We start from the raw sequence: 17,888 nt of genomic DNA on the forward strand, positions 1-17,888 counted from the left end.
ATAACATTTTAGTCCCGTCTCGTCTTGTTAATGAAGACGCGCATAAATTTCGTCATAGTTTTTATCATCAGATATTAGATTTAGCTCGTCAACGTCTCGTCTTAGTCACAGAAAAAAGGTTCGTTGACGAATATTTTTCGTCGTCTTCGTCGACGAAATTAACACTGATGCTGTGAAGTTGACACATGTTCTGTTCGATTGTTTGAATACTGTAATGCCAAAATATTGGTTAAAATGGTTGAACATTTCTATTATACACAAAATGCGTAGGGCGAGCATAATTTTGAACGTTCTGATGTGCTTACGATGCTCGGTTCGAGTCTTCAAATATGTTTAGATGAATCAGCGATGCCCAAAAAGTTTGAACATTTATTTAACGTTATTTAAAATTTATGAAGAGACATTAAAAATTCTCAAAAATTTTCAATTCGAATGTTCGAATTCATTCATGATGCCAACATATACGGCTGTTCGAACGGGTCTGTGATGCCAATAAATGTTCAATTCAAACGATCAAATGCACCTACATGCACAAAAATGTCCGGTTCAAATGTTTGAACTTGCTAATGTGGTCGATTTGAACATTTTGAAATGCTTATGATGCTCAAATATGTGAACGCACACATGATGCCCAAAAACATTTGGTTCAGATGTTCAAACAGGTTTATAACACTGAATTCCGACATCTCTGTGATGCCCAGAAATGTTGTCTAGGTAGACAGCTGAGAAGTTATGGAGACACAGCCATCGTCTTAGCTGTGAAATCATAACTGTCAGTTTGGCCCCAGCATCAGGGATGAGAATCCCTGGTTTCTTGTGTTTTGTGGTTGAAATGATGAATGAAATGTGGAAACATTTGTAGGCCTCAGGCTGCCTGGTTACCTATAATGACAAGGCTGAATTTTCTCTTCCAATATGCTCCATCCTCGCCCCTCCCTTTGAAAAAGGGAACAAGATGCTGTGACTGTGAGCATTTATAATCACAAACAGGGTTTCCCCACTTTTATGGAATCAGAATTCTGTTCCCTTTTTTGGAGATTCATATTGATTTTAGTCACTGGTTTAATGGTCAATGATTAAACGTGTTATGAAATGCAATAAACCTACTGAACACTGATGTCAAGTGTTTCTGATGTGCCGTAGCCGGTGAATGTGTCAGTTTGACGCAGGGTGGACCTTCCTGGATGGCCTGCATTGTCCGATGTGGCCTTGAGTCTGTGGCAATTATATTGGCTATTAAACTATTCATGCTCATTTCCACTATTTTTACATTTAGGTTACTTGAAGGTAATCTTTAAAAATACTAATAATTTAATAACACTGTTAAATGCAGTCTTTAACAAATCCTGAAATGAATCATTTTAAAAAGTTGCGATAGCCAAATTCACTTGAAACATTTAAAATTTTAGTCTTCCTTATTTATCAATTTTGTTTTATTATTTATTTATTTATTTTTAATGAATTGTTATAGAATTTTATTATTTGGCATTTATCCATTGTCAGCCATAACATTACAATAATTATCAGTTTATCTGTGTTGGCCAAAATTGTAATATCGGTGTCGGTTTTTGAATTAAACATTTGTGTTAATTCCAATAAAGCTGAAAAATATTAGTTGGGAAAAAAAAAAAAAAGAAATGTTGCCTTTGCAACTAGTGTAAGTTGTAAGATGACATACTAAAATTACTAACTGAAAATTAGAACTGAAATAAAACTATTTTATTTTATTTTTGAAAAACAAACAATTACAAAATAAATTCAACTAAAATAAAAAACGAAAAGAAAAAAAAAATCTAAATATGTATAAAAACTAAAATGTTATATAAATAATACTAAAATTTACATATCAATAATATCATTTTCTGCTCTACTTTCATAATCGGTTCTTCATTTGTACTAGTACTAGTTGCAGCTCTATTTAGTAAACGCTCCAAAAGTTTCATTCAGTTCAGTTGCCTAAAAACTTGGCTTCTCATTACAGTCACTTCATACTACAATCTTGATTCAAGTCTGACTGGTTTTGCTCTGTTTAGTCTCCTACTTTCATTATAGTTCAATATCAAACCATCAGTATGCACCTTTTGTGCATTCAAACTCAAACATCCTTAAAATGCGCTTTATTCTCTGCTTTAACGTTCCCGTTCTGGTCTCCTGGCCTGTTTAATCTGCAAACATCTGGAGTCAGGTATCAGCAAGGCTTCGTCAATGTAACCTGTACCGGTGTACCTAGATATCGTGTCTGTTACCTGGCCAACAGCGGACAGTGCTGTGAAATATTCATAGGCTCCTGAATGAACTGTCAGACACTGTGTGTGTGTTTGCTCTCTACCGGTGGTTTCATGCGAGACCTCTATATTTGTTTTCCACAAGAGGTGGGTGTACTTATCCAAAGCACTGGCTGGGGCTCAAAACTAGTGAGCTGCCTACCTAAACAGTTTGTTTTTCGGACATCGAAGTTGCATTTGAAACACACAATTTTGGAGTTGAATCATTTTGGGGCATCGTAGGTGCCTAATTTTACAGTTGTCAATTTTTTGCTGGTTTATGTTTGAAAAGAAGGAAGGAATGAAGGTTTTTCTCCAGACTGTGCTCTCTTGTTTGCTTGGGGAAGGACATTGAGTTCGTCTTCATACTTCAGTGACAGTTTGCTGAGCTGGTCGAGTCCAAATCTTGGCAAACTAACAAATATTTCAGTCGTGGCAATGGGCTGAAATTACCCATAATGCACGATTCATTGGAACTGAATGAGGATTGGACATTCTATTCCCACACGTTTCATTCATACAGGGATAAAATTACCCATAATGCATCATTCATGACGATTTGACAGGGAAACCTTCCGGACAACGTTTTACCTCTGGAGTTTAAATTTCACTGGGTTGAAATTAACCTTAATGCATCATTCATAAGAACTACATGAAGATTTGACACAATCCTAAAGAACCGTCTTTAGATTCAGTCTCATTGGGTGGGAATTACCCATAATGCATCATTCATAAGAACTGTGTGAAGATATGACAGGAAAACCTTCTTTTCCATCATATTTTTACTTTGCTAAGTGGAAATCACCCATAGTGGACCATTCACAAGAATTGTGTTAAGACGTGACAAAGGAAACCCTTCTGTTTTTACCTTGTATTTTCTGTTTCTCTAGATTTAGATTACCCATAATTCATCGATCACAAGGGTTTTGTAAAGCGATGTCTGGAAAATCTTCTGGAGAGCCCATGTTTTCAGTCTCAATGGGTGGAAGTTACCCTTAATGCATTATTCATAAGAGCTGCGTGAAGATTTGACAGGAGAACCTTCGTTTGCCTCCTCTTTTTTTCCCATAATGCACCATTCACAAAAATTTTCAGATGTAACAGAAAAACCTTCTGAAGAATCTTTGTGTATCCCATATTTTCAATCTCACTGGGATGAAGTTATAATACACCATTTATAAGAATTTTGTGAAAAGAACCTTCTGGAAACCTTTGTTTGACTTGCTTTTTTAGTTTCTTGGAAAACATTCTTACAACCCTTTGTTTGCCTTGTTTTTTCAGTCTCTGGGCTTAAATGACCCATAATGCATCATTCACAAGGACTTGTAAAGATGTGACTAAAAACATCTGTAGAACCTTCATTTACCTCACTTTTACTTGATGGAAATCACCCATAGCGCACCATTCACAAGAATTTTGTATTGACATGAATACATGAAGAAATCACTTTTGAAAACCTTTGTTTGCATTGTTTTTCTTTAGTCTCTCTGGGCTTAAATTACCCATAATGGGCCACAAGGGGTTTGTAAAGATGTGACCGGAAAGTCTTCTGGAGAACATTCATGTACCACATATTTCCACTTTTTACCCCCAGTGAAGAGGTCTTTCTCTGCGTGTCTGTGGTAAACGAGGGGTTGTGTCCTCTAACCCCTTCAGTTGTTGCTGTGATTGCTCTGGCTGTCTCATGACTAAAGACACATGACCAGCACACTCGCCCATACAACAGCACCCTGTGTGTCCCTGAGATGAAGAGAGTGTGTGTGCTGGGTGTCCAAGGTTCTTCTCTCTCTCTTTTTTTTTTTTTTAAATGAATTTATTTTTTAATCATTTAACAATGTCACTGGCCTTGAGGTATTGTGGTTTATCAGCGCTTTTAGTCATTCATTCCACACACAAACACGCACTGACCTCGTTTTGAGCATGTTTTTTTTACATGTTTAGTTTTCAACAATGAATCTTTGTGGCTCTGTGGATTGTTTCTTATATATAGTCTAATCTGAGAACTTGTCTGAAAAATCATGAAGCGTTCAGACTGGATTTCATGGATTGTTTTCCTCTGCTCCTAATGAGCCGAAAGTTTAATCTAGGCATGTGCTACAAACATTAATATTTTATAAATGAGATATATCATTTTATAATTAACACATAATATTTTGGCATAAATACTGTCATTTCTTCTTTCAAGTGAAATCGGGCGTTTAAAAAATGTGAAACTGATAAATAGTTTTGATTGTTGTGAAAAGTGATAACTGATCATTTGAAGGACTAGTTTATATAAAAATTACAATCATGTCGTTTATTTTATTGTCGTTTACCTTTAACATGGAAAAAACATTATAAATGATCTAAATCTATTTTAAGTTAGAAATACGGCAAATCACACTCTGTTAAAGTTTCAGTTTAAGAGGTTTATTTTGGTTAAGTTCAGGCAGTGATTTGATCTATGCTGCTGACAAAAGGAAGCTAAACGATGTCCCGGGCTGTCATGGAGAGCATTGTCGTCTTGTATTTTTGGCTCACTCTTTTTCTGTTCCTTCTACAGGCCAAATACATCTCGACATGCATCGATGAGATCAAACAAGAACTCAAACAGGACAACATCGCTGTTAAAGCCAATGCAGTCTGCAAGCTCACCTACGTAAGAGCGTCCATCGTGTATATCCTCTCTGATCTGCTTCATAATGCTTTGAGCTCAAGCCGTCACTTATTCTTCTGGTTTCTCCTCCTAACAGTTACAGATGCTTGGCTATGATGTCAGTTGGGCTGCGTTCAATATCGTGGAGGTGATGAGCTCCTCTAAATTCACATACAAGGTGAGAGGCGACGTCCAAAATAATATTAGCGCTCAGTCAGACCAGATCCAGAGGGTCACAGCATTTTTATTATTTATATGCTATTTTAGTATTATTTAGGAACTTATAGCCAAGTTATGTTTATATTTTAAGCATCTAATATTATTTTTTATTTCCAATTATTTCACAGACTCAAAACAACTTTTAATAGTTTAATATTTATTTTACTTTTAATTTTAGTTGTACTTTGCAACACTGGTTATATAGACTTAATACAAGAAGTTCCGTTTGTTAACATTAATTAACATGAACTAACAATAAAAAGTACTTCTGAAGCATTTATTAATCTGAGTTAATGTTCATTTCAACATTACCGATACATTATTACTATCAAACTTTATAACTGCTAATATTATTTAAAGACCTGTGCTAACATGAACAAAGAACAATATTAGTTCAATGAACTAATAATAACAAAGATTATTAGATGCTGTACCAAATATATATCATCATATATCAGTTTTAGTAATTGTAGTATTTAAACTTGAAGACTCTTCTAAAAGATATTTTAAGTTTTTAATCTAATCTTTATTTTTTCTACATTATTTCAGTTAAACCATTTTTTTTTAAAGTTACATTTTTTTTTTTTTTTATGCCACGGGTTCATAAATGTCTCTTGTTTTTAGCGAATCGGCTACCTTGCAGCATCGCAGTGCTTTCATGAGGGCACTGATGTCATCATGCTGACGACCAATCAGATCCGCAAGGTGCATTTTGAACTTCCTGTTTATCTCTGTTTGTTTTGATTACGCTGGTTGCCAGTTATTTCAGTATCACTGAAATACTATTATTGTTTTTAGTTAATTTAGTACATCAGGTTAAACTAAATTAAGATGAGAAATGGTGTCTTGGCAACTAGCTGAAATAAAGTGTTTTCATTTTATTTAAATAAAAACAAATTAAAATTAACATTTATTTTGTTTCAAGTAAAGAAAATGTATTTAATGGTTTTATTTTTAGTTTCAGTTTTAATTGTAGTTAACTATTAAAGCCCTGCTGATTGCTGTAGGATGCTTTATCATCTCTCAACAGGATCTCAGTAGTCCCAACCAGTACGACACCGGCGTGGCCCTGACTGGCCTTTCCTGCTTCGTGACCCCTGACCTTGCTCGTGACCTGGCCAATGACATCATGACTTTGGTAAATCCATTCATAGTGTTTACTTCAGGCAAATATTGACGCTGAGCACACATTCAAGTCTCACCCTTCATCCGTCTCAGATGTCCCACACTAAGCCGTACATTCGCAAGAAGGCGGTGCTGATCATGTACAAAGTGTTCCTGAAGTACCCCGAGTCCCTTCGTCCTGCCTTCCCGCGCCTCAAAGAGAAGCTGGAGGACCCAGATCCCGGTACGAATGCCGAATCACATCTCGCTAAACGCTAATATTTCAGGCTTCCACTTGAACTCAGTGTTTAAATTGTGTATTTCCCAGGTGTCCAGTCAGCAGCTGTGAATGTCATCTGTGAACTGGCCAGAAGAAACCCCAAGAACTATCTTTCCCTGGCACCCCTGTTCTTCAAACTCATGACCTCCTCCACCAACAACTGGGTTCTCATCAAAATCATTAAGCTGGTGAGAGATGTGTTGGGTTGGAAAATATTCTGATTCTCCGCTTTTGTCTGTTTCTTTAATGAGATTTCCATGTTTTAGTTTGGTGCTCTCACTCCTTTGGAGCCTCGTTTGGGAAAGAAGCTGATTGAGCCCCTAACAAACCTCATCCACAGGTAACAGTGATACTAAAACACTCTAAAGCACTCAAGCTGGCCAAAAATATTAGGGTTAAATATAATATTTGTTTTTGTTCTCGTCCTTCCTCTTATTTGCTCCCTCAGTACCTCGGCCATGTCGCTTCTCTATGAGTGTGTCAACACGGTCATAGCAGGTCAGTATTATTTGGTGCCGTGACCCGGTGTTGTACTAGAGCACTTATTTCTTAAAATCATTATTGATGTCTGTTTTCTCTCCTGTTTCACCTCAGTGTTGATCTCGCTATCCTCTGGGATGCCCAATCACAGTGCTAGCATACAGGTGGGCCATTGTCACATCAGTCACTGATTTATATTCACTATTAATGTGGACCCTTTCCATGCCAGTTTAAATTACACTTTATATTTGCATTTATAGTCTGTTAATTCATAATGTTCAATATGGAGAGCTTTGTTGATAAGTTCATAGTGATACAGCACATGTCTTTCTCTTAAGCTGTTACATTGATACTTCAGGTCCTTGGATGAATATAGTTTTGTTATTTATGTGTCCATTCAGATAATTTCCTAAAGTTCAGGTAATAAAGAAATAAAGAAGCAGGTCATCTAAAGCACAAACATTATTAAATTTTAATTATGTGAACTTATTAGGTAAATATTAGATATGTTGGGCCAATGCCTATAGTTTTTAATATAATTTATAAAATACTTAAAAAGAATACATACAAATGTATACAATTTAATACATTTTTTTTGTCAATTATTTAATTTTGGCACTACAGTTATTTTTAGTATTTTTTCCTACAGTTCACTGAAGCAGATCATCTAAGGCACAAGAAATAGAATTGTTATTATGATTTTATTTAGTAAATATTAGACATGTTGAATCAATGCCTCATTTTATTAAATTTATTTATTTATTTAAATAAAATTTTACAAAATGCAATAAATGTTCCTTTTAATATGTTATATATTTAACTTATTTTTTACAAAGTAAATTAAAATATTTAATTTTAGCAATTATCATAAATAAATAGTCCCTTTGGATAAATTAATTAATTAATTAGTGAGTAGGTGTAAATTATATTATATGAAGGCTCTAGAGATCTGCATTTAGCCATCATTCAACCACTGTTTATGTCTCTTACCTAATGTTTATGTGTAATTTGCCAAACTGAATCCTTGGCTCTCAAACAAGCACTTGACCCATCTGAAGTTGGGTTCCTCTTTGACCATTGATGTAAGATGGTGTGGAAAGCTTTTAAACATGGTAATAATGCCTTTTGTCTCTTCTTGTGTTTTCCATTTCTCTCCTGTTCGCAGCTCTGTGTGCAGAAATTGCGAATCCTGATTGAAGACTCGGACCAGAACTGTGAGCCTTCTCTCAATGCCTGCAGTGTGTCATTCTCTCATTGTCTGCGTGTTTTTGAGTCCCTACTCTGGCCCTGTAGATGAAGTCCATATAGATTTCCATCGTGGATAACTCGAAGACACCTCAGTACTACAATAGGGAATTGGCAAGAGTCAATCCTATCTTTTATAGCTTGAGGAACTGGAAAAGGTTCCTCCAAAAAGCAGTAGCATTTCAAGACATATGCATCAAGTAATCTGAATTATCTTGCAGGAGTTCGAATTATCAGTGTCCCAGTCAAGCCGGCTGTAGACTAGCTCTGTGAATCCTTCACTGCCATGTTTTGTTTCTCAAAGTTCCCTCACAGGGCCGTTTGAAATTTACTTCCAGCTGAGTGTTTTGGCATTCTTTCAATCCTGAAGCCCCATGTGTTCCTTAAATAGATCAGTGTATTTGTACATTTTGTTTTTGCATCAACAAAGTTAGACCGTGCACTGTCCTAATGGCCCAAGACCACAGAAATGTGGCTCCAATTGTCATGAATCTATATAGTCTGTTAAATTTTGTGGGCATTTAAACCACCAGTTGTCTTAAATCAAATATGCATTTAATTTTTAAAAATCTGCCAGAGTAAAACAAAACTGAAGTCCATGTGTGTGTGTGTGTGTGTGTGTGTGTGTGTTTGTTGTCTTTGTGTTTGTGTTTTCCCATTGTCTATGCGTCTTTTTTTCTCCATGTATATTTGTATATGCAGATTTTTCAGTAATAAGAAACTAGTCATTTAGATTTGTTTCATTTCATTTCTAAAATACTGTGCATATAGTAATAGGCTTTAAATTCAGCAGATTTTAAAGTCGGCACAAAATGGAAGTTCACATTTTTTTTATATATAATTTGTTTTGACTTTATAATTTTAAAACAAAATGTCTCAATTTTTCTGGTAAAATGCTAGACGTCTCTTGGGACTCCAATCATTTTGACCGTTCAAACTCCACCTCTTTCTTACAGTCTCCTGCAAGCTCGCGTTCAGATTTGCTTCCATCCAATCAACTAACAACGGATAGAACCAAGTCCCAATTATGGGGGGAAAACCAATATTTATTTTCTTTTTCATAATCCATTTCATTCGGATGTATTTTGCATTATGGACAGAAATATGTTGCTACTTCCGTTGCATGCCGACTTATCTAAATAGAAGAACTGACATCAGTTAGCAAAACATCAGTTAGCATAAATGCAATATAGCTAAAGTTAGCAAACAGCGAGACTACGCTTCAATGCAAGTCACTTACACACTGTTTTTTTTTTGTAGTGAAGTACTTGGGTCTTCTGGCCATGTCCAAGATCTTAAAGACGCACCCCAAGTCTGTGCAGTCGCACAAGGACCTGATCCTGCAGTGTTTGGATGACAAAGATGAGTCCATCCGACTGAGAGCCCTGGATCTGCTCTACGGCATGGTGTGTACAACATTTAAACATTCCTCTGAAGTCTTGAAGTTGTGAGGAGCTCAAATATATGAGGTTACGAAAATGTGGTGGAAAATGTGGTTAACCAGGTTTCGAAGAAGAACCTAATGGAGATCGTGAAGAAGCTGATGCTGCATGTGGACAAAGCGGAAGGCACCACTTACCGAGATGAGCTGCTCACCAAGATCATCGACATCTGCAGCCAGAGCAACTACCAGTATATCACCAACTTTGAGTGGTAAGACTAAACAACAGCCAAGTACACACTTAGGGTCTGTTCACATAGAATTTCTGTCGATTGTCTATGTAAACATGCAAGTGCAACGGTCAAAAGAAAAAAAAAACGTAGTCTTAAGACCTTTAGTTTTTTTCCCCCATTGCACCATCTTTCGTTTTTAAATGCAAAAACACACGTTTTGTGAACCGCCCCTTAAACAGTTTCACAAACCTTTTTTCCCATTCTACTGTCCTCCTTTTTTTTTTAAATGCAAAAACACATACTGTGTGGACCAGACCTTAAACATAGTTCCAAGAACTTCCATAGTTCCGAGTTTTTTCCTGTTTTAGTGCCATGTGTCTCCTGTTTTTAAATGCTAAAATGTGTTGTGTGAACCACACCTTAAATATTGTCCCGAGACTTGCATTTTTTTCTCATTCCACTCTCCTGCATCTCACTTTTTAAAAAAAAAAAATGCATTCTGTGTGAATCAACTCTTATATGTAGTTGCAAGACCTTTTGTTTTTTCCCCATTCCACTGTCCTGCATCTCGCATTTTTGAACGCAAAAACACATTCTGTGCAAACAGCCCTTAGACGTAGTCTAACAAACTTAGGCTAATGTTTTTTTCCTTATTAAACACAAAAATGCACTCTGTGTGAATCTGGCCTTAAACGTAGTTCCAAAAACTTTAAATAATGTTTTTTAAAATAGCTTTTTATCTTTTTTTACTGCCCTGTCTCCAGTTTTTGAACACAAAAACGTATTGTGTGCGAGCCACCCCTTAAATATAATCTTGACTTGAGTTTCTGTTCCAATTCCACTCTCCCTGCATCTTGCATTTTTAAATGCAACTGTGTGAACTGTCCCTAAAACATAGTTATAGCAGTTACTTTTACAATTCTATATTATCATTACTGAATACAGAAGTCAGAAAAGTCTCTGTCTTCCAGGTACATCAGTATCCTGGTCGAACTGACTCGTCTGGAGGGCACAAGGCACGGCCACCTAATCGCCTCTCAGATGCTGGACGTCGCCATCCGCGTCAAAGCCATCCGAGGCTTTGCCGTGGCTCAGATGGCCACTCTGCTGGACAACGCACACCTGCTGACCGGCAACACGCAGCGCAACGGGATCTGCGAGGTTCTCTACGCCGCCGCGTGGATCTGCGGAGAGTTCTCAGAGTACGTGACGACAATCTGGAAAGGTTCAAGTTTCAACCATATAACAACGTGCTAACAGCCTTTTCCTCACAGGCATCTTGAAGACCCCATGCAGACACTGGAGGCCATGCTGAGACCCAAAGTGGCCACCCTGCCTGGTCACATCCAGGCGGTGTACGTACAAAATGCCGCCAAGCTGTTTGCGACAGTGCTGCAGAAGCATGAAGGGGAGACGGACAGCCAGGCCGCACAGGAGACCAGCCAGCTGCTTATAGACAGACTGCCGCTCTTTGTCCAGAGTGCCAACTTGGAAGTGCAGGAGAGGGTGAGGAGAAGACTTATTCTTACATCTCGTCCCTTACAAAAATTAACCATAGTTTTACTACACATAAAACCAATAAAAAACATGGTTACTATAGTTAAAACATGGTAACCACAAATTAACCATGGCTACACTATAGTTTGACCATGCTATTTGTAGTAAAACTGTGGTTATACAAATGTTAATCAAAATGCCAAAAAAAGCATGGTTACTACACTTTTACTATAGTAAAACCATGTTTAATTTTAGTAAGGGGTGAGCTTTTGGCATCATAGGTACTTTCCTAGCATGAAGGCTATTCCAGACACGAGGTTAAGAAATGAAATGGAAATTCAGTTCCAAAATCTCAAAATCCAATCAACAACCAAATAATAGAATCAAGTCCTCACCCTATATTTCGGAAATGTGCTAAAGCATGTTAGCATTATTTTAAAGCATGTTAGCAACATGTTAAAACATGTTAGCAGTGTGTTAATACATGTAAAAATATGCTAGCAATGAGATAATTCATGTTATCAGAATGTTAGCAACATGTTAAAAATATGCTAGAAATGTTAGAAATATACAAGCAGCATGCTTGGTCATGTTGCTTGTCAGCGACGTATTTAATCATGTTAGCAGCAAGCTAGCAATGTGCTAAAATGCTGGTTGTCCAGCCTGGTCATAGTTGGTTAGGATGGCAGATGGGGCCTGATATGGTCTGTCGAGTCTTTGAGAACAGCTAAAGAAGTGGCCAAAAGCCCTCTAAAACCAGCCTGTTGACCAGCTATGACCAGGCTGGAAAACCAGCTAAAACCAGCCAACTCTGACTTCATTAGCTTAGCAATATGCTAACATCAATCTTTTCATCAGTTGTGGTTCTAATAATATGGTTTATTAGGCTTTGAAACAGAGACACACAATCACACAGTGTTAACCATGATTTTCCCCCGCAGGCATCCTGCATCCTCCAGCTGGTGAAGTACATCCAGAAGTTGCAGCAGAAGAATGTGGAGGTGGCCGAGGAAGTGACGGCTCTCTTTGCCGGAGAGCTCAATCCCGTGGCCCCCAAGGCCCAGAAGAAAGTGCCTATACCTGATGGGTGAGTCATTTATTGACTATATCAAGGGCATCAATAGAAATCGATGTTTTAGCTGTTGTTTTCCACCTCCAGTCTGGATCTCGATGCCTGGATCAATGAGCCTCCATCAGAGAGCGAGTCTGAGGACGAGAAGCCCAAAGCGGTGTTTGCTAAAGAAGAACCCAAGCATTCCAGATCAAGACACACCGAGGTTGATGAGAAAGAGCTGGCCAGGGTGAGTCCAAGCTATCCTTCAGACCCTCAGAAAATTTAAAAATACAGTCGTCCTAATACACTTGTCCGATTTAACACAGAGGAGGGAAGCCAGGAAGCAAGAACAGGCCAACAACCCGTTCTACATCAAGGCCTCACCATCATCTCAGAAGGTACGCAGTCAGATGATTTCTGTGATCACATAAACCTCAGGTTGAAACTAGCGATGACTGCTTTTGAAACACCATTTGAACCATTTACTAATCTTTTGTTTGATTAGCAGTTATAAACTTGTATCAAACTCGCCACTTCATCCGATTTCAGGAGCTGAATCTTTGTTGCATCACACTGTTTCAAACCTTGGTTTTGCATAGTTATTTAAGAAATAGGCAGCAATTTGTAGAAATTAATGAGCGTAAATCTACATAAACCTAACTTGTGGTGTACCGCAGGGATCGGTTTTAGGTCCCAAACTCTTTATAGTCTATATCAATAGCTGTTTATAATCTATATCAATAGCATGTTTAGTGTCGGATATACTAAAATAATTTTATTTGATGATGACACAACTATTTTCTGTTCCGGGGACAATTTTTTTTCATCAGCTTTTGGAGGGGATAAGCACAAAAATTAATTTGATGTAAAGAAATTGTCATTTAATATAAGCAAACATAGATTGTTATTTGGAAAATATAATTTTTTTAGTTAGAAGGAATAGTTCACCTAAAAATGAAAATGCTGAAAATGTACTCACCCTCAGGCCATCCAAGATGTAGAGGAGTTTTGTTTCTTCATCAGAAAAGATTTAGAGAAATTTAGCTTTGCATCACTTGCTCACCAATGCAGTGAATGGGTGCCATCAGAGAGTGCAAAAAAGCATCACAGTAATCCACATGACTCAAGTCCATCAGTTAACGTCTTTTGTATTGAAAAGCTGCATGTTTGTAAGAAATAAATCCATCAAGATGTCGTTTCTGGCCAAAATATTTGTCCATAATCCATAACACTTCTTCCAGTGAAAAAGTCTTCTCGCATTAAAATCCATCAAACCGATTTGGCCTGTTAACACTCGTAAACAGTGCTTAATCTGTTCCTATTTCATATTTCTTTGGACTGGGTTTTGTTGAAATTTCCATTTTTACCAGAAGCCGCCGTCAACAGTGAATCATTTTACAAAACAATAGTTTCAAATGATTCAGAGCTTTGAAAACCTAAGCTTCTCCCATAACTACTTGCCGAAGTTTACTTGAACGTGTCTGCAATTGCAGGTGTACGACGCGCCAGGTGTAGAACACATTCCGGTGGTGCAGATCGACCTTAGCGTGCCTCTCAAAGTCCCAGGTGAGCAACTCTGCAATCCCTAAAATGTAATCCACTTTGAATAAAAACTGGTTCATCTTCATATAGAATAAAAAGAACTTGATCTCATTGTCTTTCGTTTGGTACAGGGATGCCCATGTCCGACCAATACCTGAAGCTGGAGGAGGAGCGCCGGCAGAAGGAGAAGGTGGAGAGGAAGAAGGAGAAGAAGAAAAAGCGGGAGAAGCGAGGGAAAGACAGGAAGGCGGATTCGGGTCCCGAGAGCGAGGAAGACATAAGGCCCACTCACCAGGTGGACATAGTCACAGAGGAAATGCCAGAGGTGGGCAGCTGTTATTTCGGAGATGCTTAAAACTGTTGTCCACAAAACTATAGGCAATAATGTTGGTGTGTCTCGGTTCCCAGAATGCCTTACCCAGTGATGATGATGATAAGGATCCCAATGACCCTCATAAAGCTCTGGACATCGATCTGGACAAGTATGTACCACATTGTCGCCACCTACAGTTCAAAATGTGCTACATATAGTGATGTGCAGAAATTAATTTTTTACCAAAACTGAAATTTATGTTTCGGTCTCTTTATTCTAATAAGTTAAACCAGTTGTAGTAAAGTTCTGCAGCAGCAATCCACTATTTTTATCCCAATTAGCCAATAACTGAATCTGGTATTTACATTTTAATTTACATTTACAATTTAAATATTTATTCTGATAAATTAAATCGCAGTAATAGTCGACTTGTGATATTTCAGCTGAACCATTTTTATGTATTGTATTGTGTGCTTGAAATTGTTGAAACGGTCAAATCAGAAAAGCAGAAAAAAAGTCACTGTTTCAATGATTTTGTCTTAACAAAACAAATTTGTCCAAAATTGAAAGTCCTTTTTTTTTTTTTTTTTTCAGTTTTTGAAATTTCTGTGCATCACTAGCTATATGTGTTAAACTCTCATTCCTTGATATCCAATTCAGGAAATTCTCCATGTTCTTGTTGTTTTGTGTCTGATGTTTGGTCTGAGACACTGTTAATCTGAGGACATCAATTACCACTTTATTTTCAGTATCACCACTATTTTCCCTCCAGATATTGTTTTCAGTCTCATGCTTCTTGCCGCTGTCATTCATTAAACCACCTTTAGCAGATTAATGAGTCCCTATCATTTCTGTTCATACAGATGCAAAATAAATCTAGTTGTCTTTTGCATCTGTTGGGTTTTCCATGTTCTGTTATCGAGGAGCTTTCTCCAGTTCTCCTGTGTCTTCTCCACTCTCTCACACACACTGCTTTCTGCTTCTGTCTCTCTCCATTTCTCTCTCTCTCCCTCACGCACGCACGTACGTATCTGCCCTCCTGACAGTCTGCTGTCTGGTTCTAACTCCAGGTAAGTACTTCCTGTGGTCACGTGACCCGGTGGAATCAACTGCCCAATTACCACACCTGTTGTTCCTGGCAATTGCAGTATGTCACTGTTGGACCGAATAATATTTGCCAAGAACACATTGTGCATGACTGATCAGCTCACCTGCTAGTTGGGTTTTGGCTGTGGTCATATTGCTACAACTTGAACACTTTGGTTATAAAGTTTGGGGTTGGTAAGACTTTATTCACTTTATTTATCAGGGCTGCATTTATTTGATTAAAAATACAGTAAAAACTGTGAAATACTATTACAGTTCAAAATAACAGCTGAATTTTCAGCATCATTACTCAGGTTTTCGGTGTCGCATGATTCTTCAGAAATAATTCTAATATGCTGATTTGCTGCTCAAGAAACATTTCTAATTATTAACAATGTTGAAAACTGTTGTACGACTGTTCTATATATTTATAGGTCACGTTTTTACCCCCAAAAGAACAGCACTCGTTTGAAATCAAATTCTTTTGTAACATTTAAATGTCTTTACTGTCAGTTTTAATCATTTTAATGCATCCTCGCTAAATAAAAGGGTTACTCTTTCACAACAACAACAAGAAAAAAGCTTACTGACCCAAATCTTTTTAAAGTTAGTGTATATATACATTAGCATTGACAGCCTTGCTTGGCTTTGACTTGTCCCTTGAAACTCGTGAGCACAGATTTTAAACCCCTCAGCTTTTTTCAGCTTGTTGTTGGACAGGAATATTGTACTGCTTTGAAGGCCTCTTCACACCAAATCTCAATTTCTGACACAAAACAAATGCACTACAAGATTTCAAGTAAAGCAAAGCAAACTCCTTCACACCTAGTTGAGAGCATTACACTTCAGTTATTTATTTATTTTGTTTTTTTTGTTTGGATGCTAGATCGGTTATCCCTCTTTTTGTTTTTGTTTTCATTTTTGTCTTGATTTTTGTTTTGCTTTGCCTTTTGCTTTGTTTTCTGTTTTGTTTGGTTTGGATTTTATACTTTTGTTTGTTTATATTTTCGTTTGTTAGACCAGTTCACATTAGTAACACAAGTTTGAGATGAATTGAGTGCTTTGAGTGATTACAAATAACAATTTCCTTTGTTTATGAAATAAACCACACTGGTTGCTCTTAATGAATGTTGTTGTATACAACAACTGAAAGCAAAGCAATATAAAGACTACATGTTCATTTATTCAATTATTGCTTTTTTTTTATGCCCCATTCAATTCAAACGACAAATTCACACTCTAGAAACCATATTTAGCCTCATATTTGTGGAGAAATGTTGACGTTAAACGAATTAAAATCATTCTGATTCTGTATTTATTTTTTGTTTTATTTTGTTTTACATTAAATCAATTCTCAACACTGATCGGTAGTTGTAAGACGAAAGGTGTAAATAGTTTTGGTGCAGCAAAATATATTTGTTGATGAAATGTTATACTTTTGCACGTTGTTGCGAATAGGCCTTTAGATTTTTAACCTCTATATTGAATAAGCTGAAGCCTTTCCTAACATCCATGTGACTGTTCTCTCTCCTATTAATTATCTCCTTCTCTTTCTGTCCATCTAATCTCTGTTTCTCTTATTCTTTCCAGGCCGCTTGCAGACAGTGAGAAGCTTCCTGTGAGGACCCACCGTCCAGAGGTGCTAAAGAGCCCTGCCAAGGACAGAGACATCGAGAGCGTCCCGCAGGAGACCAAGAAGAAGAGTGGTAAAGAGAAGAAAGAGAAGAAGAAAGACAAGGAGAAGGACAGGAAGGTGAGATGGCAGTAGTCTGCAGTTAAGAGCGAATATTGTCGTTTAATGTAATTCTACTTCATTAATATTCAAATGGTGGTTTTGCAGAGGAGCAAAGAGGAAAAGAAGAAAAAGAAGAAACACAAAGAAGTGGAGGAGGAGCTTCTGGAGTCCCAGCCAGAAGAGGCCGTCCAATCAGAGGAGACCAAAGAGACGGCAGCCCCACCCACATCCATATCTGCTGAGGTATGATTGGTTTTGGACTGATATTAAAGTATTCTCTTTAAAAAAAAGCTTGTCTTATAGCCTCACCATCACTAACACTTGCCGTTTGCTTTATTAATACTTTGAATATTTCATTACTTTGTTGAAACGGATTGTCTTTTGTGGCATCCCAAATTTGATCATTGTATGCAAAGCTTAAATCAACAGTTAAACAGAGAAAAAGCATGAAAAGATCTGTTTTAATGGCCAAATGCCTGCAGTCTATACTGCCTAATTTAGAGGTGTTAATGATTGATGGATTATTAATAATTGTTCATTTAATCCATTAAATCTTAAACCTTATTATTATTCGGTTATGCTCTGAACTAGTGCGTGCAATTATTTGACAGTAGTCCAAAGTTGGAAATATTGAAAAAAAATTTAATTTAGGTATTTTTAATTTAGGTTTTTTTTTTTTTTTTTTTTTTTTTTTTTTTTGGTAGAAAGTCGTTTTCTGAATGTTTACATCTGAATGTTTCTAAAAATGTTTATATATATTTGTTTATTTATTTATTTTCTTTGTTAGTTAGTTGTGGTTGTTAACAACTTTTGGATTAAT

The 17,888-nt window shown here is 37.0% G+C and overlaps 1 protein-coding gene across 4 annotated transcripts in view; it reads left to right on the forward strand.

The window, feature by feature from the left end:
* The window catches only part of LOC306874529 (AP-3 complex subunit delta-1-like), a 31,490-nt gene that overhangs the window by 3,388 nt on the left and 10,214 nt on the right, over positions 1–17,888 (forward strand). For all 4 annotated transcript variants that reach the window (XM_079424649.1, XM_079424651.1, XM_079424648.1 and 1 more), the window contains exons 2-23: positions 4,807–4,902; positions 4,997–5,077; positions 5,743–5,823; positions 6,149–6,256; positions 6,337–6,466; positions 6,551–6,690; positions 6,769–6,842; positions 6,951–7,000; positions 7,097–7,146; positions 8,148–8,196; positions 9,488–9,633; positions 9,732–9,880; positions 10,813–11,043; positions 11,116–11,347; positions 12,280–12,425; positions 12,498–12,639; positions 12,719–12,790; positions 13,886–13,958; positions 14,066–14,259; positions 14,343–14,416; positions 16,924–17,086; positions 17,174–17,311. In XM_079424649.1, coding sequence (XP_079280775.1) covers positions 4,807–4,902; positions 4,997–5,077; positions 5,743–5,823; positions 6,149–6,256; positions 6,337–6,466; positions 6,551–6,690; positions 6,769–6,842; positions 6,951–7,000; positions 7,097–7,146; positions 8,148–8,196; positions 9,488–9,633; positions 9,732–9,880; positions 10,813–11,043; positions 11,116–11,347; positions 12,280–12,425; positions 12,498–12,639; positions 12,719–12,790; positions 13,886–13,958; positions 14,066–14,259; positions 14,343–14,416; positions 16,924–17,086; positions 17,174–17,311 — 2,619 coding nt within the window. The remainder of the gene's footprint in view (positions 1–4,806; positions 4,903–4,996; positions 5,078–5,742; positions 5,824–6,148; positions 6,257–6,336; positions 6,467–6,550; positions 6,691–6,768; positions 6,843–6,950; positions 7,001–7,096; positions 7,147–8,147; positions 8,197–9,487; positions 9,634–9,731; positions 9,881–10,812; positions 11,044–11,115; positions 11,348–12,279; positions 12,426–12,497; positions 12,640–12,718; positions 12,791–13,885; positions 13,959–14,065; positions 14,260–14,342; positions 14,417–16,923; positions 17,087–17,173; positions 17,312–17,888) is intronic.

The sequence above is a fragment of the Barbus barbus genome, assembly GCF_936440315.1.
Source record: "Barbus barbus genome assembly, chromosome: 9".
Taxonomy (NCBI): domain Eukaryota; kingdom Metazoa; phylum Chordata; class Actinopteri; order Cypriniformes; family Cyprinidae; genus Barbus; species Barbus barbus.